The sequence below is a fragment of the Vigna unguiculata genome, chromosome 4, assembly GCF_037176805.1.
Source record: "Vigna unguiculata cultivar grain cowpea cultivar isolate G323 ecotype 2 chromosome 4, ASM3717680v1, whole genome shotgun sequence".
In the NCBI taxonomy this organism is placed as follows: domain Eukaryota; kingdom Viridiplantae; phylum Streptophyta; class Magnoliopsida; order Fabales; family Fabaceae; genus Vigna; species Vigna unguiculata.
Window position 1 is genome coordinate 44,653,371 of NC_140795.1, and position 26,052 is coordinate 44,679,422.

At 31.6% G+C, this 26,052-nt stretch overlaps 2 protein-coding genes across 3 annotated transcripts; one reads left to right on the top strand and one right to left on the bottom strand.

The window, feature by feature from the left end:
- Positions 1-10,874: 10,874 nt before the first annotated feature.
- LOC114181528 (uncharacterized) lies at positions 10,875-21,611 on the top strand. Of its 2 annotated transcripts, none has more exons than XM_028068001.2 (9): positions 10,875-11,208; positions 11,406-11,606; positions 11,690-11,812; positions 11,996-12,036; positions 12,131-12,224; positions 12,430-14,268; positions 15,256-15,353; positions 15,534-15,766; positions 21,480-21,611. In XM_028068001.2, the coding sequence occupies exons 1-9, from the start codon at positions 11,140-11,142 to the stop codon at positions 21,527-21,529; spliced, it is 2,748 nt and encodes a 915-aa protein (XP_027923802.2). In that variant the 5' UTR covers positions 10,875-11,139; the 3' UTR covers positions 21,530-21,611. The 2 variants fall into 2 exon arrangements, with proteins under 2 accessions (XP_027923802.2, XP_085528841.1); XM_085672715.1 differs by lacking the exon at positions 21,480-21,611 and adding an exon at positions 18,909-19,039.
- On the bottom strand, positions 15,748-25,448 carry SHOC1 (shortage in chiasmata 1). The gene is made up of 9 exons (XM_028067170.2): positions 24,998-25,448; positions 24,783-24,842; positions 24,619-24,705; positions 24,420-24,491; positions 22,003-23,933; positions 21,466-21,673; positions 19,543-20,043; positions 17,404-19,020; positions 15,748-16,869 (listed from the first exon to the last, which is right to left on the bottom strand). Exons 1-9 carry the CDS (start codon positions 25,256-25,258, stop codon positions 16,783-16,785), a joined length of 4,824 nt encoding a protein of 1,607 aa, XP_027922971.1. The 5' UTR covers positions 25,259-25,448; the 3' UTR covers positions 15,748-16,782.
- Positions 25,449-26,052: the final 604 nt, after the last annotated feature.

Consider the following 26,052-nt stretch of genomic DNA (forward strand, 5'->3'; position numbering starts at 1 on the left):
ATATAATACACACCAAAAAGATTATACACAGTATTCTTTAGTCCACTTCTAATGTTAGCCCATTGTATCTTTCTAACTGATTTTTTTATCATTTAGAAACATGTTAATATTTTACATTTTGATTTCATTTTAATCGAAGGGTTAATCCACTCCATTATACAACGGCTATACTTTTGCTTTTATTTTTTATTATTATTATAAATTGTCTTTGGTTTCTATTTTACCAGACATTTGTAAAACAGTTTTAAAGATTGTATAGTTAAATATATTAAAATAAGTAATTTTTTTAAAAAGTCACCTGTTTAAGAAGCAGAAAAGAATTTACTTATTAAAATAAGTTAAACGTTACTTACTTTCAATATAAATAAATCAGACAAACACACACAACTCTATTATTTAATTTAAAATAATAAGATTTTGCATGGATGATTTAGATAAAAGTGTAAGGGTTTATTAATTTGATTCTAGGTATTCAATATAACTGCAAAGAACACCTTTCACTTTGAAAACGAAGTGTACATTACTACAAAGATGGCCTTAGGGTATGATTAATTCATGCGGTGAATAAGACTACAGAGTAGGAAATAAATAAATGAAGACTATAGAAAGGGATTATCTGTTTTCATTCACAACTTTGATTTGCGAAACAAATCGATTATTTGGTGCCTTCATTTGTTGGTGTGTTGTGTTTTTTCTTCAAAGAATTTGTTGGTGTGTTGTCAATGCCCAATCAATTTCTAATCGGATCATAATGTTGACAAAACAAAATTGATATACGTATAAATAAATAGTATAATTTATTTAGTATTTCTTCAAAAAAAATTAAATTATAAATTTATTTGGGTTTTATAAAAAGTTATTCGAACAAAAATTATATATGATTGTACACTATCACTTATTTTATGGATTGACAAGAACTATATTTTCTCAGCCATGAATAACTTTAAAATGGATGAAAAGAATTTGTATGGTGGTTTGAGAGACTTTTGTGCTCTCTACTAATTTTAAACTAAGTATAGAATGTATTAATTTCAAAACAAAACATGTAATCATTTATTGAAGATGGATTCATATCATAGACACCTAATAGTTTTAGACCAGCTGATAAGGTTGTTTTTGCACAAAACTAAACCCTAATTTAGCTCAACTAAATATAAATTTGACTCGCCTATGATTATGCGTTTTGAAATATCTAACCTAATGTCTTGATAACTTATCATTCAAAAAAAAAACTTATGAAGATAAACATTATTCTTTTAGAAATAATAGTAATAATTTGACATTAAATCATATACGGCCAGGAATTGTATGTATTTTTATATATTTATTTTCTATATCATTAATAATTTTACCCTTTTCCAATTCAATAAACTAAGCTCTCTACATTATACTACAAACTATTGTCGTGAGACTCCTCTTCACTTATGGTTGGCACTTCACATTTATTCAAGGATTTGTTTATTTGTTTTTGATTTATCTCTACAACTTCATAAGGAAGCAAATGATATACCAATGAAAAACTTGTGTACTTTTGTTAACACTCAGACGAAGATGATTTTATGCTCTACTATGATAGGTTTACCTTTGTTAATTTTGTTGTGATATGAAGCACATAATTTTCTTTTGAATGATTTTTCACGATAATTGTAAAAAAATCGTTATTTTAAATTTTTAACGATAGTTATTTTAATCGTCATTGTTTTTGTTAAACTTCTAACAATGTTACTTTATTTTAACCATGGTATGAGGATTGTTTTAACGTTGTTATTTTATTTTACAAGTCTTTGGGTATTGAAATTGTTTTTTCTTGTAAAGCAAACTACTTTAGGTGATGGAAACTAATAACTTACGTATATGCAATTGTTTTAAATCATATGTGTTGAAAATATGTTAAGTATTTTAAAATTGATTTGGCATTTCTATGAATTTGAAATAGTGGATTTGTTGATGAAGTAATACACTCCATCTATGTTACTTTTGACTTATTTTAAGTATTAATTGATCGTAAATAATCTGATTTAGTATATATGTTAATTTGAGAGCAAAATTAGTTTCAATTGGTATTTAAAAAATGTTAAGAAGGATTATAAAAGATGGATGTTAATTTGTCCATTACCTGTGAATTTGTTGTGTTTTGAGTTTCTGCATATTTCACTTGAATATCACACTGATCAATGGAAGAAAGTTTAAACAATAACAATAATTATAGAAATACAATATTATCTCTCAAAGTGTCATATTTTGGTTGCTAAATTGATAATACTCGTCACTCAAGCAATGACTTAAAATTTGAATGAGAGATATCAACATTTTTCTCTTCTTTATAGTTCTCATCCTCCAAACAAGTGGCCACTCAAATGATAAAAATCTTGAAAGTATGTGAGAATTTATTGAAATTTGTAGCTGGTACAATAAACCACATCACCCAAGTACCAGTGTGGCGTTTAAGCTATTATGAAAGTTAATGTTTTGACTCTGTTTTCATTGTAAATTGACAGTTAAACACTATGAATACTCAAATGAGAAAGAGTGAGAACTAATTCTTTCTCTTTGATAAATATATGGATTTAACATTCCAATAGATTAAGAAATCTGATTAGTCAAGCCTTAATTTACATATTAAGCAAGGGAAATTCAGTATTAATTACCCTCTTCAAAAGTTGTTATACTGTTACTTTATAAGAATTTTAATTTAAATTTCATCACTTCATAATGTTAACAAGTATCACGGAAAACACAATTATGATTAATGTTCCATTGATTTAGTATTTAACGTGTTTCAATTTTGGGATAAGATAATATTTTATTTGATAATTTATTAGAGTTTTTAATTTAACTGAAATAAATATTTTAATGAAATAGTATTATAATTTGTTATCATAAAAAATATAAGTAATACAAATATAAGATAAAAAATTATTAAATTTTGGTGATGAGGGGAACTTATCATAAATTTTCTTTCAAAAAGCCCTTCGAGACAGTTGTTGAGAAGGCACACAAAATGTGCCATTTATTTTTACAATTTTATAATTTTTTGGTCAAAAGATTCTGAAACACAAAAAAGCATCTTCAATCACTTTTTTCAAATTTTTTGTTTTTCTTTTACATTCGCGTCGGAAAGTTGACGTAATTTTTGTTTCTTTATTTGGATGCGAAGGAAACTTTCGTATAAAGCCATAGTAGCCTCGATACGCTTGATCGTGACATCAATATCCACGGTTCGCATAATTTGTTTGAATTTAGAAAAAATAGACATATTTGAACCTCAAAAGAGTAGATCTAGAAAATTTTGAGTTAAGTTTCAGTATCTGACTACAACACCTATCGATATATCAACACTGCAAGAACCAATCGCATGACGACCTTTCACATGCTGACATTACAAAAGACTATTAAAATAATGAATAAGAAAATCAAGAAACATTCTTGAGGACGAAAATGAATTGCAAGGGAGTAGAGAGGAGTGAGACTATCTCACTCAAGCGAGAAGACTAATATCGCCTAAGCGAGATCTTCTAGCCTGAGCGAGAATGTGACAGATTTTGTGCTATAATGTAAATAGTTTATTGATGTGGTTGTTTGCTAGTCTGACTTAAATGCTTTACTACATGATTTTTGTATGAGGTTGAGATGAGAACAAGATGTTGCTATGAGTGTATGAATCGGGAGGTATGAGTTGTATGATTGGTTGTGTATATAAATATGCACATCGACATGATATTAGTATTTATGGAAACTTCCTAATTGGTTGGTGAAACATGTACAAAGTATAAGTAGGGACATGATATTTTTCTACATCATTCTATTATTTGTAACATGAAATTTATACGTGTTGAAAGAATACGAGTCTATAAATTTTTGTAAACATTCCACACAAAAATTATAAAAAATATAATCAAATATAAAATAAAAATATAATATATCTACATTAAATAAGGAATTTTCATTAGATTATTATGTCATAAATAAAGATTGAGGAAAAAAAAAAATCGAACTGTGCATCCACTAGTAGCCAGAAAAAGATAGTTAAAGTAACAGCACTTACGCGAAACGGGAAGGGCCCAGGCCCAACATGATAAATATCTAAAGAAAAAGGTTTATTGGATTCAAAACTGCATCTCTTGCAACACAAAAAGAGTGACAAAGATTTTTTAATTTGATGATATAAAACTGATTTTTTAAACAATGTCAATTATTTGTAATATAATATTATACTTTTACGTTGATAATGATGAATTTTTTTTTATTGCTGAAATTGATCAATAGTTAACATTGTATATAATACACCAAAAAGATTATACACATTATTCTTTAGTCCACTTCTAATGTTAGGCCATTGTATCTTTCTAAGTGATTTTTTATCATTTAGAAACATGTTAATATTTTACATTTTGATTTCATTTTAATCAAAGGGTTAATCAACTCCGTTATACAACGGTTATACTTTTTTTTTATTTTTATTATTATTATTATTATTATTATTATTATTATTATTATAAATTTTCTTTGGTTTCTATTTTACCAGACCTTTGTACCTCTAAAACAGTTTTAAAAATTGTATAGTTAAATATATTAAAATAAGTAATTTTTTTTTTAAAAGTCACCTGTTTAAGAAGCAGAAAAGAATTTACTTATTAAAATAAGTTAAACGTTACTTACTTTCAATATAAATAGATCAGAAAAACACACAACTCTATTATTTAATTTAAAATATATTTTTTTTGAAAATAAGTATTATGTTAATAATAAAAAATATCATTTTTTTTTATTATTTTGGTATATAAATAATACAAAAGATTAATATTTTTCAAGAATAGTTGTTACAAAAAAAATATTAAATTAGGTATCACCTAAAATAAATAAAGAAATCTAAGATGTCCTAATTTATGTGCAAAGTATTAAGAGAATTGAAGGGAAAAAAGTTTGGTCTCATATATAATTAAAGACAAAGACCAACAAAAGGAGTTTCTTGACTTTAGAAAAGAAGAGAAAGAATAAAGTTAGTTCATTGATGTGAAGAAAACTAATTTATAAAACAAGTTCTTTAATTAATCAAGAATTTAAAAATAAACCTTTTTCTTAGGGAAAACTATTAGTAATGAGATTTTGTGAAGATGTTTCTACTTTTTTGTTGTTGTATTTTTTAATAATTTCTTATTCCTTAATTGTTCAATTAATATCATTAATATACTCATTTAGAGTATACTATTAAAAGTCAATAATATATCATTCATGTATGTTATCATTAATCTTTTATATTCATTTTCATTAAAGCTTGAAAATATGTGATTCAAAGATAAGAAAATCCATGGAACCGCAGAAATAGTATTTAGTGGGCATTATATATAATTCATAAAAAATTAATTTATTTTAATATACTCATATGTTAAGATAGAAAAAAGCCAAAAAGAACATGTAAATTTGACAAGAAAAAAACAATAAAAGAATATATGAAGTGAAAATTAAAATATTAAAAAAAAGAAAATAAAAGGTTGGAGAAAATGCCATGTGGAATAACTTTAATTAATATTGTGAAAAAACTTTATTCATACAAACCTTGTTTTTTATATGATTATTTATAAGGATTGAGATTGATTGGTCCATACGAGTTTTACGTGTGTTGTATGTCATCTTCAATCACCATATCAACATTGTTCAAAAATATTTGAATACGTAAGGAAGATAAATACACATTTTAAAGCTCTCTTTTTCAAACAATCTTAATAGAACATTGTAGAACTACCACCACAAGTTTAACATATCTGCATTATTTAAATTATTCTAATTTTAACAAGTTGGTTAAGAAACTAGAAAAAAAAAAACTGTATTAGAAAGATGTGTTCTTTTTACAATTTTTAAAACCGTTTTTCCAGAAAACATTTTTGAAAACAGTTTTAATAAAATCAAATGAAAAGGGGATATGTTGAAAAAAAAAAGTGTTAGAAAATAGGTTGGTCATGTTCATAACTAATAATTTGATTGCTTTTTTAAAAAGGTTATTGAAGTTGTAATTAATTTGTTGGTAATTGTGATGATTATTCATCATGCAAAAGTACAATGATAGAAGATGTGGTTTTGAATGAGGTTGGAATATGGAGAAATTTGTTTGGATAAGTAAGAAAAGAAAAAAAAAAGAGGTTTAAAGAGGAAAAGAAAACTCTTATGGAAAGAAAATGGGAGTGGTTGATTCAGGCCTAATGAAGAAGATAAGATCCAAATTCAATTAAAACAAAGTTTGACAGTGATGCTAACCATAGTAGGGTACTGTTACAATTAAGGACCATTTTAATGTGTATAATAGTGGTTACGTATGTTTATTTTGCAAACATATCATATGAAAATATTGTTAATAAATTATATTTTGCGATTTGATGTGAACCTTTGAATCCTATCAATTTACCATTTTGATGAATGATGGGTGTAGTCATTAATACCAAGAGTGATGCAACAAAACTCAATCGTGTTGTTCATAACAGATAAGACAAATATTATTGATGATATGAAATTTAGAAAAAATAAATTATTAGAAAAATCCACAAGCAATCTACCCATAGTACAACAACTATACACTTAAAACAGATTTATTTAATAACTAGAAATAGAAATCTGAAAAAATATATAATAACATATAGATCATCCTTTACAATATATATAATAAGAATAAATTACACTTTTAAATTAGAGGAAAAGAAATAATAAGATTTTGCATGGATGATTTAGATAGAAGTGTAAGGGTTTATTTTAATTTGATTATAGGTATTCAATATAATTGCAAAGAACACCTTTCACTTTGAAAGCGAAGGGTATAAAATGCTATATTATTATTTACACTTACAATGCATGCGGTGAATAAGACTACAGAGTAGGAAATAAATAAATGAAGACAATAGAAAGGGAACCAAATCCGTTTTCATTCACAACTTTGATTTGCGAAACAAATCAATTATTTGGTGCCTTCATTTGTTGGTGTGTTGTGTTTTGTTCAAAGAATTAGGTAGTGGCGAATGAATGCACCAATCAGTTTCTAATAGGATCATACTGTTGACAAAACAAAGATGATATTCGGATAAATAATTAGTAATTTATTTAGTATTTCTTCAAAAAAAATAAAATTAAGTTATAAATTTATTTGGGTTTTATAAAAAGTTATTCGAACAAAAAATATATATGATTGTACACTATCACTTATTTTATGGATTGACAAGAACTATATTTTCTCAGCCATAAATAACTTTAAAATGGATGAAAAGAATTTGTATGGTGGTTTGAGAGACTTTTGTGTTCTCTACTAATTTAAAACTAAGTATAGAATGTATTAATTTCAAAACATGTAATCATTTATTGAAGATGGATTCACATCATAGACACCTAATAGTTTTAGACTAGCTGATAAGGTTGTTTTTGCACAATTTCTCAACCCTAACTTAGCTCAAAAGCATATATCAACATAAATAAGTAAAAATGTCTATCTACATAACTAAATATAAAATTGACTCTATGAATATGTGTTTTGAAATATCTAACCTAACTGAGATATCATATTATATAATAATGTCTTGATAACTTATAACTAAAAAAAATTATGAAGATAAACATTATTCTTTTAGAAATAATAGTAATAATTTGACATTAAATGGATGATACCACCAGAAATTATATGTATTTATATATATATATATATATATATATATATATATATATATTTATTTTGTATATCATTAATAATTTTACCCTTTCCCAATTCAATAAACTAATATAACACACTTTATTTAATGACTCCCTCTATCTTATCACAAATGTTGTCTTTCATAAATCAAGAAAATTGTATACAAATTAAACAAATAACAATTTTAAACCATTCTCATTATTAATATTTCGAATATAAGTTAATTGATTTTAATTCGAAGTATGTGTGGCAAAAATAATATGAAATTGAAAATATGAAATAACACTTATTTTCAAACTTATCATTGTTTATGCTATAAATTATTATTATAGTAAGGATAATATATATATATATATATATATATATATATATATATATATATATATATATATATATATATATATATATATTCTAACATTCATTATTGCAAAAAAACTTTTCATCAATTCACAACGTTTAACAAGCCATTATAATAATAATAAAAAAAATACAAGGAGACAAAATTGCAATTTTTATAAACTTTTTAAAGATGATTGACTAAATAATCGTCGTTAAAAGTATTGAGAATTATACAAAGAACCATTGTTAAAACTTTTTCAAGATAGAGAAACGAGACAATTACATATAGAGAATTATCGTCAAATGCACAATACTTTCATAAAAAAAGATGTGCGTCTTTCCTATGCATGACTTTCATTTGACTATTTCCTCTTTCCATACACTTTCATTTTCTCTTCCCTTGTATTTTCATAGCTACCGCTATCGCTAATGGTGAACCTCCGCGAGCCTCCACCAATTGCGAACTGCTCCGATTGAACCTTTGTCAATCGTGAAGCATTGTTGGTCTCACCTCACGCCACAAGTCTATGTTGCATCATGTTGTAAAACCCACCTCACAAGGCTCCTCTGCGAAGCTCTCCACACTGTGCTACGAGACTCCTCCACAAAGCTCTCTACATTGCACCATAAACCATCGCCGCAAAACTCCTCCTCACCTATGGTTGGTACTTGTTTCTGATTTATCTTTACGGGGCTTCACAAGAAAGCAAATGATGAACCAATGAAAAACTTATGTGCCTTTGTTAACACTCAGATAGAGATGCTTTCATGTTGTACTATGGTAGGTTTACCTTTGTTAATCTCATCGTGATATGAAACACATTATCTTATTTTTTTCTGTTTTTTTGATGATTTTTTACGACAATTCTAGAACAACGGCCATCATTTTAAACTTATAATGATGGTTATTTTACCCTCAATTGTTTTTGTTGAACTTCTAATAACAATGACATCACGACTGTTCAAAAACCATGGTTGGAAGACTATTTTAACCGCTGTTGTTTTATTTTACAAGTCATTGGATATTGAAATTGTTTTTTCTTGTAAATCAAACTACCTTTAGGTGATGGAAACTAATAACTAAGATATATGCAATTGTTTTAAATCATTTCTGTTGAAAATATGTTAAGTATTTTAAAATTGATTTGGCATTTCTATGAATTTGAAATAGTGGATTTGTTGATGAAGTAATACACTTTATCTATGTTACTTTTGACTTATTTTAAGTATTGATTGACCGTAAATAATCTGAATTAGTATATTTTACCGAAGACAAAATTCTTAACAGTATATATGTTAATTTGAGAGCAAAGTTAGTTTCAATTGGTATTTAAAAAATGTTAAGATGGATTATAAAAATTGGATGTTAATTTGTCCATTACTTGTGAATTTGTTGTATTTTGTGTTTCTGCATATTTCACTTGAATATTACACTGAACAATGGAACAAAGTTTAAACAATAACAATAATTATAGAAATACAACATTATCTCTCAAAGTGTCACATTAATTGGTTGCTAAATTGATAATACCCCTCACTCAAGCAATTACTTAAAATTTGAATGAGAGAGATATCAACATTTTTCTCTTCTTTATAGTTCTCATCGTCCAAACAAGTGGCCACTCAAATGATAAAAATATTGAAAGTATGTGATAGTTTATGGAAATTTGTAGCTTGATACAATAAACTACATCACCCAAGTGCCAGTGTGACGTTTAAGCCATTGTGAAAGGTAATGTTTTGACTCTCTTTTTCAATGTAAATTGACACTCAAACACTTTGAATGTTGAAATGAGAAAGCACTTTGAATGTTGAAATGAGAAAGAGTGAGAACTAATTCTTTCTACTTGATAAATATATGGATTTAACATTTCCACGTATTAAGAAATCTGATTAGTCAAACCTTAATTTACATATTAAGCAAGCGAAATTCAGTATTAATTACCTATCTTCAGAAGCTATTATACTATTCCTTTTTTATAATTTTAAAGTGAATTTCATCACTCCATAATGTTAACAAGTATCACTGGACACTTATGTTAATTAGACAACACAATTATGATTAATGTTCCAATGATTTAGTATTTAACATACTAGGTCACATGTTTCAATTTTCGTATAAGATAATATTTTATTTGATAATTAAGTTAGAGGTTTTAATTTAACTGAAATAAATACTTTAATGAAATAATATTATAATTTATGTTATCATAAAAAATATCAGTAATACAAATATAAGATAAAAAAAATTATTAAATTTTGGTGTTGAGGGGAACTTATGCTAAATTTGCTCTCAAGAAGCCCTTCGAGATAGTTGTTGACAAGGCAAACAAAATATGCCAATTATTTTTGAATGAATAAGGTAATGCGGAAAGTTCTGAAAATAAATTACCAAATTAAATACTTCCCATAAATAATTTTAATGATTTTATTTAAAGGGTATTCTTACGAAGTGGTTTTATTTTTCAGATTACTCATGAAATAGTTAGTTGGTCTCGGGGTTTGATGAATGTAGAATATTGACACCATTGGAGCAACTTTTGGTCTTGGTGTGTGATACACGTAAAAGTTTCATATAATTGAAGAAAAATATAAGTTTCAAGAACTAAGTACATATATAATTTTAATTTCTTCAATTTTATCATTGCAGTATATTTTAAATTTAGAATACTCATTCTTTCCTTTATAAAATTTGCCTGTCGGCTGTGGGTGCATACCAAAAAATTAAAAGGAATAAAGAAGGTATCGGGGTAATTTTGTCTTTAATTTTGTCTTTACTTATTCTCAAAGTAAAAACCCAAAAAGAAAACCATACGTCTCGTATGTGCTCCTTTATTTATTTGCTCTTGCACTTTGTTAAACTTTGGTTAAGAATGTCTCTTAAGGAAAAGCTTTTGCTGTCAAATTCATTTTTGTTTTTTAGCTTGCTAACCATGCAAGTTCAGTACAGCATCTAGCATCTGGTTGCTTTCAGTGTATCCCACTACTTCACTCTAGTTGTTAACTAAAGATATCAAAACAGAGCAAAATTTCAAGTTAACACAGAATCCCGAGTGAGCCATGAAGTGCCTCTTATAAAAGCACTGGTTTACATCCACAAGACAAGAACAGCAATATTTTCTCAGTCGGAAAACATGTTTAAGTCATGGAGCAAGAAAAACAAGACTAAAGCTGTATTCAAACTGCAATTTCAGGCAACTCAGGTAACATGAAGACAAATAAATATTTATCCATTAAATACTAAATGACAAAATGAGGTTTGTGCTAGTAGTTACAGAGTTACAATTGAAACATATTGCCAGAAAGTTTGAAATTAGTACAACATCACATTGTAGATTCAGGTAAGTTTGATAACGCTTACATATTGTTGGGAATTTCATGCCAATGTATAATTTTTCAGGTGCCAAAGATGAAAAAGTCTGCACTGAAGGTAGCTTTGGTGCCCGATAATGTTGGGAAGCCTACGGTGAAACTAGAGAAAGTTGCTGTGCAGGATGGAACCTGTTCATGGGAGAATCCGATTTTTGAATCAGTAAAATTTGTTAGGGACGCAAAATCAGGAAAACTTCAAGAGAAAATCTACCATTTTGTTGTTTCAACCGTAAGCAGTGGATTTAATTGCATACTATCCTTTACCTGACTAAGATGTTGGCTGGAGAGTCTAATCATAATAGGTTCTTGCAGGGATCTTCAAAATCTGGCTTTCTTGGAGAATCCTCAATTGACTTTGCTGATTTTGCTGCAGAAACTGAGCCACTGACGGTGTCCTTACCTCTGAAGTTTGCCAATTCAGGCGCAATCCTACATGTGAGTACCTTCTATTCCCCTCCCCACCTAGTTTCTTATGTTCCTCATGCACATGATTAATCATCTTTCAAAATCTCATCTTCGTCAAACTTTTTTTTTTATTTCATTCTTCTTCCATGTTATTTAATACCTTGTCATTACAAACACCAAATATTATTCCTCAAATAACAAATGTTGAGACAGGTGACAATTCAGAACGTGGAAGGGGTACAAAGAGATCAAAGGTGAAGATGAACCACGCAGCCAGTTAATTTATCTCTACAAATTTCCTTTTGTTTCAGGATTTTCATTACTCTCCTTGTTACTTACCTGTTGCAGTACTTTCAGAAACGGGGAAGATTATGGAAATGGAAGCTCAAGACACCTACTGAGCATTTGCAGTGCAGATGAAAACTCTCGTAATGTTTATGAAGTAAGGTTCTACATGATACTGTGACTTTACACAGCTAGCAATTTTTATTGTACAAAGTTGGAAATTTCCTAAACAGATCACGAGGATAAATTAAGAAAATAAATAATCTATATTATAAAATTTCAGAAAATATTAGTATTTTTAAGGGATGGAACCCTGACTTTTAAAGCATCTAATGGCGTCACTCCTGTGGTAACTCTGGCAGGATTTTCCCAAGCTATTACCACCCTTGAGGCAGAATTCAATGCCGTGCAAAGGAACTATCGAGGCCATTGCAACAAGAGCTCAAATGCATAGGGGGTCACTGGGTTCAGCATCAGATAGGAGTTTAGGTGACTCCTGGAGAAACAGCCTGGAAGATACTCATCCTCGAGAAACATTACAAGAGCCTTCAGATAATGTCATTGAGAACCTTAGAAGCGAAATTGCTTCTCTGAAGAGGAAAGCCGAAGAATCAGAACTAGAGTTACAATCGCTTCAGAAGCTGATGGAGAAGGAATGCAGTCGAGGACAAAGTATGTCAAGACAAATAATCAGCCTCAGAGACGAGAGAAATATGATCAAAACTAAATATGAGCAACTAATGTCGCAGCAAAACCTCATTAACGAGACCAAAAATTCAAAAGCCTTACAGACTGAGATTGAACAAGCTAGGCAGCAGTTAGAAGCAATAAAAGAAGAGCTTGCTTATGAAAAAGAGTTTAGTTCTAATCTTAAATTGCAACTCCAGAAGACACAATACTCAAACTCCGAACTACTTTTAGCAGTTGGAGAACTTGAAGCAATGCTGGAACATAAGAATAAGGAATTGTTGGACAAAACTAAAGAGCATGATGATGCCACAGAATTAGGTCACTTGAAGCAGAAAATTGCAGACCTGAATGGTGAAATAGACATTTATTATAAGCAACGTGATGAGCTAAATGAGCAGATAAAAGAGCTCAACTTTGAGTGTGAGAATCTGAAGAAAGAAAACCTGGATATCTCTTTGAGATTAAACCATAAAGAAGCACAACAAATTGCGTTACAAAATAAATATTCAGCTTCTTTGGCAACTATAAAACAACTTGAATCTCAAGTACAGAGATTAGAAGAAAAGATAGGGAAGCAGGTGGATGATTTTTCAGGGTCTTTGATTTACATCAATGAACTTGAAAATCAAGTCAGTGATTTGAAGAGAGAAATGAAAGTACAAGAAGAAGATTATCAAAAAGATTTCCAAGCCATGAAATGTGCAAAACTTGAACAGGAAGAACGGGCCATCCAAGCAGAGGAGACCTTGATAAAGACTATACACAACAATGATCTCGCATGTCAGCGTTTTGAGGATGAATATAGAAGTCTTTCAGCTGAAATGACATTGAAAGCAGAAGAAAACGAAAAGAAGGTCATGGAAGCTTATGCAGAAGCTGATGAATTGCAGAAGCAGAACAAACTCATGGAAGAAGTTCTCCAGAAATGCAATCAAGAGCTCAGGCTTATTACAAATCAGAATGAATTGAAACTTCAACAGCTCTTGAACCAAATAGATTCAAAAGAAAAGAAAGTGGAAATGATGTCTCAAGAACTAGAGATTAAGTCCAAGCAACTTGAAGATGTACAAAGGCACAGGGATGAAAAGGATAAGGCATTAACAAAGCAAATTCAATTGCTCAGAATTGAAATTAGAAAGCTGATGCTAGAAGAGCATGATCCAACAGAGCTCGTGACTATGTTGTTAATGCAAGAGAACAACGATGAGGAGATAAGGTTTGACACCCTAACGTCAGCATTAGAAATCTTTAAGACCCAGCACAATGAATTAAAACATAACTTGCACGTTGAACAAGCAGAAAAAGAAAATATGAAGGAAAAAATATCTCAATTAGAAGGAGAGCTGAAGAAGAAGGTAGAAGAAATAAGTGCTGTAGAAAAGAGGCTCAAAAATAGCAAAGGACCAACAACGGCCAAAAGTATGAATTTGGCTTCATGGAACTACGAGACTGCTGCATCTTGTTCATCCACTAAGGAAAACAATAAGAAGTCAGGATCGGAAATGCAGATGGTAATTTTCCAGCTCCTTTGCTAAATTATAATTAAGAAAGTTAGTGCCACTGTCACATATTAGGATAGGTTGCAAGTCAGCATCACAAACACCCCCTTACGAGTACTCTATACAGTAGAGAAAATTTAGTAATCTAGTTAGGACTTAGGATCCAAGCAGATTGACTGGCAATATATTCTGAAATTATGCAATCTTTATAATTTGCAACAAACCAACGAATCATCTTTTTCAGGGCATGTTATAAAGTTTTAATACAGCAAAGCAAACATTTGACACGAACATGACAGATGCTAAAAAATTTTGTATGAATGAGAAACACATTAGTCAGTTTGGTCATACTTAATGATTTGGGAATGATTATGTCACTTTATAGTTCTTGATCATAGTAGAAAGTATGATCAACAAGTTGAAGATTTATAGGGGTGTTGGACTCATATTATGGGACACCACCACACAAGTAGTTAAGTCATAGGGTAATACTTTAGCTGTTTGATGATCAGTGCACCAGGCTAAAAGTTATGTGCTATCTGCCAATTGATAATTGGCAAAGTTTACTGCAATACAATTGTCTGGTACATTTTGCATGCAATGGAGTTGGCGAAATGAAAAAGTAGGGATCATTATCAGTCTTTTTCTCTTTTTGTATTGGTGAAGACAATTTTGTCCCCTGGTTAAGTTGGTAATAAAAATTGAGTTGTGTTGTACAAGACTTTATGCTGCGATCCCATCCCTTAAATTTTAGCCAAACTAAATCTTAAAACGTAAAACTCTGCTAAAAGAAATCTCCAATTAGCCAGACTTTTGGTCCTAAACTAAGTCATATTTCCCTTCTCCTATTCATGTGGTTGCATCTAATGTGACAAAAAAAGAAGAGGAAAGAAAGAGAACATATAATTAGAGTTTACTTTGGTTTTGAGTTGCACATATTAGTAGTTAATGACTTGATGATCTACATTAACTTGGGATGTTATATTTGTAACATAAAAGGGAATGGATGATGCAAACTCCCCTGTTGGAAAGTCTGAAGAAGGAAGAACCATATGCAATTCAGCTGAGAACGAATTTCATCTAGCTTCACACAGAAGGTAAAAGAAAAATATTTGTTCCGCCATCTGAATCCGTAGTTCTCTTGAGTTATACCCATTAACCTTCTTATCATTTTATTAACAATGTAACAGAAAAGTTGTGCTTCAGGCTCAGATATCAGATTTATAATACAGTTATCTAACCCTGGATTTATTTCTATTCCTCTTTTACACTGACAGTGACGTGAAAACTTGCTTGGAAAATAAGGCTATTGTCTTCAATTATGATGATGCTGGTTATTGTCCTACAAATGAGTTGTTGGATGAAGTGGCAGTACTAAAGGAAAGGAACAAATATATGGGAACTCAGCTGAAAGAAATGGAAGAGAGATATTCTGATATTAGTCTTAAGTTCGCAGAGGTGGAGGGAGAAAGACAACAGCTTGTTATGGCCCTACGGAATATGAGGAATGGTAAGAACTAGAATTCTTTACATGCGTTATTACTCATTCATGAATTACGAGTTACAAAATAGACAGGTCACCATGGTCGTATTGGTCAAATTCAAATCAAGCTTTACCCGTGTTTCACTTCAGTATAATCACCATTTAAACCTCCTCCAATTTAAATTTGCTGGCCTGCCAGCTTAGTTCAATATTTCTGGTCGATTGATTCATTGAATTGACAAAGGTAGCTATGGGTTGGGGCATCAGATAGGCTATCTAGAAAATGGATTATCATTGTGTCATCATTTATTTGAACAATTTTGGGTTACATGTATTGCAAACATTATAGCCGATAAACAAGGCTATGATTCTCAGACGAAACATTTAATGAAAATGTTAAAGATCAAGAGCAAAACGGCTACTGAATCTTAGAATACCTATCATCTAGATGTTCGCTATTTTTTGGAGTTCCGATTTTAATATTTTTTCAATGATTAAAAAGGCAAGTGCGTTGTTTTGTTCATACAAAAACACTACAGAGTTTTTTTAGTTTTGGCAAAAATATAAAAGGAAGCACTAACAATATGAAATGCAATTTTTATTTTTTTAGATAGGAGTAAGACCATATGAAACTAAATGAAACCATAACGTTAGAACTAAAATTTCCTAATCGGGTTCTTAGATCGTAATCAATCATCATACGATATCTCCATTCGCTCCAAACATAGATTATCCGGTACGGTTTCTAACTCCCTATTCTTATCCCGAACTCCATTTTCATCACGGGAAACCATTGGCTTCAACTTTCATCAATGTTAGAAGTCACTCATTTCCATAGTCCACCGAGTCATTGTAGAATAGTAGAGAAGTATAGATGACATATGCCATATTAAGAAAGATCAGAATCAGAAGTTTGTCAGTATGAGGAGATTAACCTGAGTAATGAAACCTGTGTTGTTTGAGAATTACTTCGCAATCATGGTTTTAAAGTAAAATACCTTTCAAATGGTTAAGGCCACCGTGATATATAATCTATATGATAATCATTGTGTCTGGAATGAGTTTATCTTTTTATCACTCCAGACCAGCCTTGTTTGACCTCCACTTCCGTTCCTCCCAAAAGTCAGTGTCTGCCAACGACCGAAGGTCCGTGAATAATAATAGGATAGAAGATAAGTTGTATTCATGTCAATCAAATCTAGGAGGGACACACGAAGCTGAATGGGTTTGCCATTCCAAGTATCAATTAATTATTATAAAAAAAATAATTTCTTATTCTTAAAACAGGATGAGACGTAACTCATGCAATATTTTCATGAGTAAAAATCTCACTTTTATTGCAGACTCGGATTCTCTACTTCAAAACAAGACACTTCAAGTAGTATAGTATGTTCAGTGATGTATGATCCTTGACCTAAAAAATTGATGTATAACACTAAGAGTGAAGAAAAAATAAGTATAAATCTACCTACAGTGAATAACTGAAAATGAACGGAGACTATCTCTTCTCAAGACTACCCACCAATATAAATTTACGCATTTTATGCAATCAATGGCACATTGAAAACAAGATAGAATGAATAATAAATTATATCCCATTTCTATCCCTCTTCTTTTTGTCGTATTTTCACTTTAATGAACATGAACGTAGAATATATGCGTACCTTTGTTGATCGCTTATCTTTTGGAGTCCATGAGGATGAGGAAGTAGAATATCTTCCTTTCTTGGTTGAGTTTGAAGAGAGTCCTAATTGCTTCTGTCTTTTCTGTTCCGGAACATTTCCAGATATTCTGCCAGGTTGGTACTTAAACAAATCAATTACAGAAGGACTTCTTCTCTTAAAAGCTTTGGACATGTTCCCAGGATACCCAAAATAAGGGCCAGAACTCTCAGATGATAATGATTTTTGACGCAATTTGCTCTTTTCTTTTACTTTATTGATAAATTCAGTTGTCCAGGGTGAATTTTTTAATAGATAAGAGGACCGGCGTGCAAATGAGAGTGGAGTTTCACTCAAATGCGACAATTCTTCCTTGAATGGTGATTCTTCTAAATTTCTCACTGATGCCTGAGTTAAACCAATATTTCCATGGGACTTAAAATCAAGAGGAAATACATTTTCTCCAAAATCTGGTTCGCGGAATTCGTCTACTTCTCCTGTATCTTTTAAAGATCTCCATATTTTCGATGAGTTTGTTTCTGGGTGACAACAATTATCAAATGATAATGTCCGTGCAATTTTATTCTTTCTCATAGGATCTTTCTCTGTTTCTGTTATCAAATTTGTGAAGTACATGGAATCAGGAATGTCAAAGCTTTTATCAAATAAGGGGTTATCTGTCAAGTCCACCACCTCGCCTCTAACGTCTTCATGCAGCTTCTCAGAATTACTAAGGCTATGCCAATTCAAACTTTTTCCCATCAAATCAGTATCCAGTATTTCATTTTGAGCCAACTCTTTATTTTTCAAAGATAAACCGGGTTGTCTCAGTTGCTCTAATTTTGGGGGAGCTTTGCAGTTCCCTGGTGAATAGGAGACTCCAGAATGGTTTCGCATTGTAGCCGCGCTGGTGCTCTGCTTTTGACCAAAAAACTCACTCATGGATAAACTTGTCTTTGCAAACTCACTGGATTTCCCAGTATTTTTTGAAATACCAAAATCGAAAGGTTTTGGCAAGGTCGAGGAATCAGGGACAGCCTCAACTACTGGATTTATTGTCTCGAATTGCGTCAACTCATCAAAACACAGTTCATCCATCTGATGACTACTTACAGAATGTTTTCGTTTTCTTTCATTTTGAACTTGATATAAACAACACCTATCTGAGTCCAGACCAGAAGATACCGAAGAGGAGCAATCTGTCATTATGGATTTTGAATCCTCCCGTTCCCCATATCTGCAGAAAACACTGAAAAGAGAGATACTTTCTTCTGGAACGTGATACTTTTCTAAAACATGCATCCTTTGCTCATGTGACCACGCAAGAAACTCATTAAGCATGACCCCTGAAGATAGTATAGAGTGTGCCGTTAAAGGATTTATTCCAGGAAATTCCGTAAGAAAAGACTCGGCAAGAGTTACCGAGTCAGGCATTTCTGGATACAGACCCCTTGTCGTATTCGTAGCAGTCTTAATGCAGCTTACAATAACCTCATTTGTCAATTCAGGTGAGTAAGAGAAGAATATCTGCAAATCAATTCCCAGGCTTGTTGCTGCAGCATAAAGTCCATCAGAGGATTCCATTACAGTTGAAAGGAAGTTAAATTCTCCTTCAAAGACCTGGAAAGAGAATATACCATATTCAAACAAGCTCAATGCATAAGTGATCAAGCTCAACTAACACTCACCATCACAACAACTCTCATATCTTAATTAATCGTATTTACGTTCATGATGACGCTTTTACTAGTACTTCATATCTCAATGTAATCCTATTGAAACCTAATTTTATCTGCTACCTTGTACAAGAGCTTATTATATCTTACAAGCATGTAACACAAAATGACGATGACTATGATTAAATTCCTTAATTCCTCTTTCCGCTCCGCAGGGGTTTATTTGAGAATGTGTTTACTCCGCGAGACATTAATCTTCCAAAGGGCCCAGACGAAATTTAAAAAATGTAAAAGCCAAAGCCATGTTCCAAGTTCCGAGATTGACATACTTTCCCTCAAAAGGCTGTTCAAATAACTCCTAACAAAACTTCTAGAGCACTACTTGACATAGCAATATTTTACAGAGGCAGTTGAAATAAATAATAAGTATCACACAAGTGTAATCGATAAAAAAATTTGAAATTACCAGAAAGCAGCCATGGAAGTAAAAACTAAGCAATGTTAGGACATCTGTGGCAATATTCTCAACACATAAAGGCAAGCTTGAGGATGCTTCAGTTGTTGGAGTTGCTTTCTTCCCAAGGTTTTCACTATCATACCATGCCAAGCAAATAGCAGAACTTAATATTATATCAGCGGGCAAATTTAAATCACGTTCAACGACTTGAATTCCTTCTTTCTCCATTGCCAGAATCACTTGGTAAGAGCTTCTTCTAGACATTATCATTTCCTTATCTACATTTTGAGTATTTACGATGATAACTGTTCCAGGGAGAGCCTCCATGTTCTTATGACCTTGTTCAGTTTTCAAAGCAGGAATTAGTGGCACAATATTATCTGCTTCAGGTGCAACACTTGAACATATTTTGTCATATCTTTGCTCCACAGGACAAAAATTCAGTAGTCTCTCCACGTTCTGATTCATCATACTTTCCTTATGATTGAAAATAGGACGAGTCTCACTTTCCTAGCAGACAATAGTTGCGAGTTGCATTAGCGAGCTCTTTATATGATTACATAATAACTGGTATACAATAAAAGAACAACTAAGAGTAACAATCAATTGATGCAGGTAATTCAGTATATATCGTGAAGTAGCCAAGAATATTGGTGTCGGGTACTGAACAGGGATATGTGAAACAAATTAAAATATCAGGGCATTTCAACATCAGTAGTCACAACTTCATTCACTATAATCACAAATTTGAAGTTACAGTCATCTTTCATTAAAAAAAAATTGTTTTCCATTTCTATGTCTGTTCAAATATAGTATCCCCCACTCAAGCCTTCTTCTTTTCACTTTATTTTACACTGGCACACATGCAGAGATACATAAGAATGAACATGCAGCATAAGCAAGAACACGTTTTCCATTTCTAAGTCTGTTCAAATATAGTATAGCCACTCAAGCCTTCTTCTATTCACTCTATTTTACACTGGCACACATGCAGAGATACATAAGCAAGAATTTGTAACATGCATTATACTGATACTGGCCTGAGCCTGAAATTTTGCATAAGTAATACATCAAATTATTTGATTAAATTTCGAATTCCTGTTAATTAGTTCCCAAAGTTACTAATTCCTTCAAACTACCGACAACAATCATTTTAGAATCTAGTCTCTGATGTGACCTAAACAATGGTCATTTCAGTTGAAATTTCAGAAATAAGCACCAACATAGCTGACGGTTAGTAATTTCAGGAACTAAAATGGTATTCTTTGAATTTAAAGATTAAATTGGATAATACTGCTAATCTTAGAATTTCAGGTTGATTATTTCTTTTTCTTTTTTATCCCTTTGCTCTTGAGGTCTTCTAAAGTATGTTGGATAAACTCACAAGCATGCTACTCTAATATCTTGTTAGGAACTGCAAAACCCTACTTTATGGAGAATCCTGGCCTATGTGAGGCCAATGAAAGAGCTACATTTTGAAAACACATGTAGTTGTGTTTGAGCATTTTCTTAATGTAGTAATAAAGAAAACAAAATATCAAAAACATATTAATATGTTGTGTTATTCTTATTGAGTGAGAATGTTGGTTCTTGCTTTTCTGTAACACCTCCAAACATTTTTTCCTCATAAATGTAGTAGCTCTTTTAGAGAGAAAACACTTCCCGATGTGGTTTCGATTGGCATAGAAGATTTGAAATATAATTTCTGAAATTTATCCTTAATTTACATAGCATATAACCCTACTCATTTATGCTTGTACTTATTTATATCACAATACATGAGATACTTTACATTACACTGTAACGGTATAGATATGTGCAAACAAAATTATATGGAATCAGGAACTTAGAGAAATAATTTCTGAGTTTATTTGCAACGATGTACAGTATCTACAACATAGATTATACGCACATTATCATAATCAGGCTTACCAATAACATTTCAGTGTTTGGGTGCAATTCAACACCTTCGCAGAGTGCTTTGAGAGCGGCATGACCATCAAATTCAACCGTCAAAAAGTGAAGATGAGGCAATCCAACCAAGTTTTTGGAAATGTCAGATATCCTAGATGAGGCGTATGAACCTCCATATTCCAAGATAATGTCAAATTTGTTGAGTAGAAGCAACGAAGAAACTTGCCTTCAATCAAATAAAACATTTATCTTAGAATCATAGCAGAAAAAGTATGGCCTAAAAAATGGCAGCAAATGGTCTTTGTTGATGATCACATATACTATTTGATAAACAAAACTGAGGAAATTGAACGGAAAGCAGTTTCCTTAAAAAAATGTAAGCATTGCCCCCTTGTTTGCTCACCATTTTGGATTTTTGCTGCTCCATATCCATACACCAAAAGGAAATAATACCTTTAGAATAGGAAATTTGAAAACATGCTAAACGTATAAGAAAAATAAAGAATAACTCTATGCATGCAACATAAATAAAATAGCCTGAAACAAAAAGTTTACCCGTGTGAAATCAACAAGCAGTCAGAAATCATGAGTTCTTTCATTTTAGTATCTGTGTCCTCAGGTCCTGTATTGGCATATGGATGATTTCTTGTAGAACCATTTTGTTCACTGAATGATAACCCCAGGGAAATGAGAAGATTTTTCAATGAAGACCAGAATACTTCTTCAGCCACAATCAAAGTTTTCAAACTATCCCGTTTCATGTATGACTGGAAAATTTCCTTCACAATTGTTAACGATGGGTGTGCCAAAGTAACATTGTTGTCCACCTTCCTCTTTTCATCTTCAATCAAAGATTTGAGGATGCCTAACCTTAATTTCAAATAGTCTAAGTTTTGACATAATTTGTCTAAATACAAGAATGCTGGATGGAGACCATAGAAGCACAAGTACCAAGCAGCCTGTTTGATAGCACATAATACAATAAATGCCATATTGTTTCCATTTGCATGGTATTCCATCAGCTTCTGTCTTTGAAGACTGAGCAATTTAAAATAATCTACATTTGATTTATGTGTTTTTGTCATTTCTGTATCTCTGTGCAAAATGGCTAAATAGCTTTCTTCAAAATATCCAGCCAGTGTCACAATATTATCGGACAACTTAACTCTATGCAGAACAGTATGGGACCCTAGTGACTGTGTATCAACCTTCAATTCAGTGGATGAAACTTTTGGAATACTAACATTAGCATTAGTGGACTCTACTGCATAATTATAATTCCCTTCACCAGTAAATTTCTGAGGGTTCAAGAAATAATCAAGATTGCTGATTTCTGACATAGATTTAAATAACAATGAAGCCCTCTCAGCCATTTTTTCAGGTAATTGTTCTCCACTACCTTGTTTAAAAGACACATGTTCTAATATTTTTCCCGAAGCAAATTGTACAGGATGATTGTAAATGAGAGGCATGCAATCAGAAAGCAACTTCTGCAACTCTTCATCTTGTTTAATTTCACATTCACCTATGGTATCATCACAGAAAACTAGACCAAATACCAATTTTCCATAATCATAAGGTTTACCTACAAAATCTTCCTTGTTCAGAACAATCTTGGCCAATATGTCCTGATACCAGTTTGAAATCTTGCGATTGCACCTATCTTCTTCAAGTAGATCCCAGTTTAAGTAAATTCCATCAGATGCAGAGAGCGGTCGGGTCTTCAAGCTGGAAATTTGTTCTCCAATAATGTCATGTAGATTTATCATCCTTTGTTGATCAGAGATAACAGGTACAGGCAGTGATTTAAACGTGTTATCTGTTAGCGCTATCTCATTGCTAACTATCAATTCATCAAAAGTCTTGAAATTAAACTCTTTCTTAAACATACAGTCCTTTGTTATTAGATCATCCGAAGCTTTCGCTTTGTAGAAAGCTTCAAAGGTTTGCATTAAGTCTTCATCAAGGAACTCAAACTCCTGGAAGGTAACAAGATTATCTAACAAGTCACTATTAGTATGTGATATCCTCTGGAGGCCAGTACTCCCATTAACATGTTCAGTTTCCAGTATATTCATAAAATCGCTTTCGGGAAACATATCTAATAACTCAATGCTCTTCTTTGATTCACATTCATCTGAGAAAAATTCCATCATGCTATGCTTCATAGAACCCAGAAGTTCCTTGCCCTCTGCTATGGATTGACACTGCTCATCAAAATTTTGAGATCTGATATTTTCAAAATACGAGTCAACTACTCCTACCAAAGATATGCCAGTGGGAATTACCAAACTTCCCTCGTCCACTTCCAAAATAAGAAATATGTTTTGGTCAGAGCGAGGCAGTTGAGGAACAGAAATATGATCTTCTAGAGAATATGCATTTTCCCCCATCAGGTACTCCGAGATCACATCTTCAACCAAAGATACTGATTCCAGAGCCTCGTAAGGGTACTGCCTTGATGGTTCAGGCTTCTTGAGCATTTCCTGCAAGGAAAACAGAAGAGCTTGTTTTATATGACGCTTGGAGACAAATACATCAGTGGAATTTAGAAAAAGACATTGAAATATTTCCTTGTAAACCTAGACCTAGGTAAGATCAAATCCATTCTTATGCTTGAATATTCCATGCCGAATGATACAAAAAGTTATCAACATACCAAGGATAAAATTAAAACAGACTCTATTTAGCTCCTCCACTAATCTAATGAATTAACTACAAGAATTAAAAGAATAAGTAAGAAACCTGCGTGTATAAACTATACATAGTAAAAGCATTAAAATATCTTATACTTTGAAACCACATAATCAAGGCTCACAACAAGGGAGTAATGTTATAATTCCAATATGACTGACGGACTCAATTGCCATAACTCTACGTAGTTCATATTCATACACAAACTTATAGCAACAATGCAATGTACAATAAAAACCAAATGATTACATGATTGTTGACAAATTACACCATTTTACCAGGCTATTTTCAACCTCTGGAGTTTGAGACAGCATTTGCATCCTCTCCGATTCAGTGACACATACATTTTCCTTTAAAATACGAAGAGACAAAAATGAAATAGAGAAACGAAAGTAAAAGTTGAGTTAAACTGCTCAAAACAGAAAAATTCATCTTATATTACACATATAACCACAAAATTAGAAAGAAACACCTCACCAGGAACACGTCAAGCTCAGGTGTCTCAAATTGGATCGTCTCATAAACAAAATCGTTCTTATCACCGAGCACAATAGTTTTACTCTCCTGCCAATAATATCGCTAAATATAACTAAATAAACAAAAATTGCCGCAAACAAGGCTTATTAATTAATTAAATATACATTCGAAAATTTAATTTCAGTTTCTGAGCCACGATCTTCGAAGATAACCTCCGCCTCTTGCTGCAACGCAGTCAAAACATTCAAAAAAACACGCGCACGGTCAGAAATGGTAAGATTCATATGTAAGTAAGCAATGCACATGGAATCACAATTTTACGAGCAGAAACAAACGCATGCTAAAAATTCACTAAGCGATTTCGATCCTAGAAGCTGACCGCGGGATCCAAAGCTGTGAGATCTCGAGAGTGGATGCGGATTCGGTGTGGGAGGACAGCGGCGAGGAAGGCAGTTAGCGCAGCTTGTACGGGGAAGGGTTCGAGGTGGAGGGAGAGATTGAGGGGAGGATCAAAGCGGAGGTGGTGGTGGACGGCGGAGGTTGGTGTCGGAGGGAGACGAGGGACAGGAAGGTAGAGGAAGGGAATGGTTTGTTGTGGAGGAAGAGCGAAGTAGTCGTTGTTGAGAAAGCGAGTTCGCATCTTCTGAATAAGGTGTAACGGACTGAGAAATTGAATTGAATTTTGGCGCTAAGTTTGTTATTATAAATTATAGCACATGATATTTGGACTTCGGAGCGGTACAAGAACCGAATCATGAACGGTTGCCTCCGATGACCCGAATTTTGGATCCGATGCCGTTGAGATAAGCCTAGACATTTTTGTGATTATTATTTTTTTTCTCGATTTCTCTTGTTGATATTGCTTTTGTGAGCTAGGGAGGATATTTTTTGACCATATTAAATGTAAAAATTTAATTTTCAATACTTTTTATATTAATAAGAAAAATAGTAAGACAACTTTATCGTATGTTTCGTAGGAAGATAAAGAAAGAAAAAAATTAGCCAAAAGTAAATTTTTTTAACTTAAAAAAAATGGAAAATAAATAATATAAAATAGACTTTTTTAATTTGTTTTTAGTAATTTATTTATTGTTATTTTATGTGCTTATTATTATTTCTAATCTATAACAATAATAAAGTATTATTTTAAATGATGTATACCTTTCTTCTTCAAATAAAATAATTTATTTATAGTTATTATTATTATTTTCTATGAGACTAATGTAATTGTTAACGGAAAATAAATTAAGTAATTTATTAGAGAAATTTAGAGATATTAATACTCAATATATTTGAACATGTAGGTGAAAAGTATAATAAGATTGATATTTTAATTTTTAGCGCGCCTTCCTAACTGTGTGGGCCTTCACTATATTTAATAGGTGAAATCGTTGGACCGACTCGGATTTTTTGACCTATTTATCTAAAATATAT

Bases quoted from the DNA above. Each gene is read 5' to 3' on its own strand.
- LOC114181528 (XM_028068001.2), top strand. From the start codon at position 11,140: ATGTTTAAGTCATGGAGCAAGAAAAACAAGACTAAAGCTGTATTCAAA. The intron at 11,607-11,689 runs GTAAGCAGTGGA...AGGTTCTTGCAG, and splicing joins ACCATTTTGTTGTTTCAACC to GGATCTTCAAAATCTGGCTT. The intron at 14,269-15,255 runs GTAATTTTCCAG...GTAACATAAAAG, and splicing joins CAGGATCGGAAATGCAGATG to GGAATGGATGATGCAAACTC.
- SHOC1 (XM_028067170.2), bottom strand. From the start codon at position 25,258: ATGCGAACTCGCTTTCTCAACAACGACTACTTCGCTCTTCCTCCACAA. The intron at 19,021-19,542 runs GTAATTTCAAAT...TTCTCTTTCCAG, and splicing joins ACTTCCATGGCTGCTTTCTG to GTCTTTGAAGGAGAATTTAA. The intron at 16,870-17,403 runs GTACGCATATAT...GGTCGTTGGCAG, and splicing joins AAGATAAGCGATCAACAAAG to ACACTGACTTTTGGGAGGAA.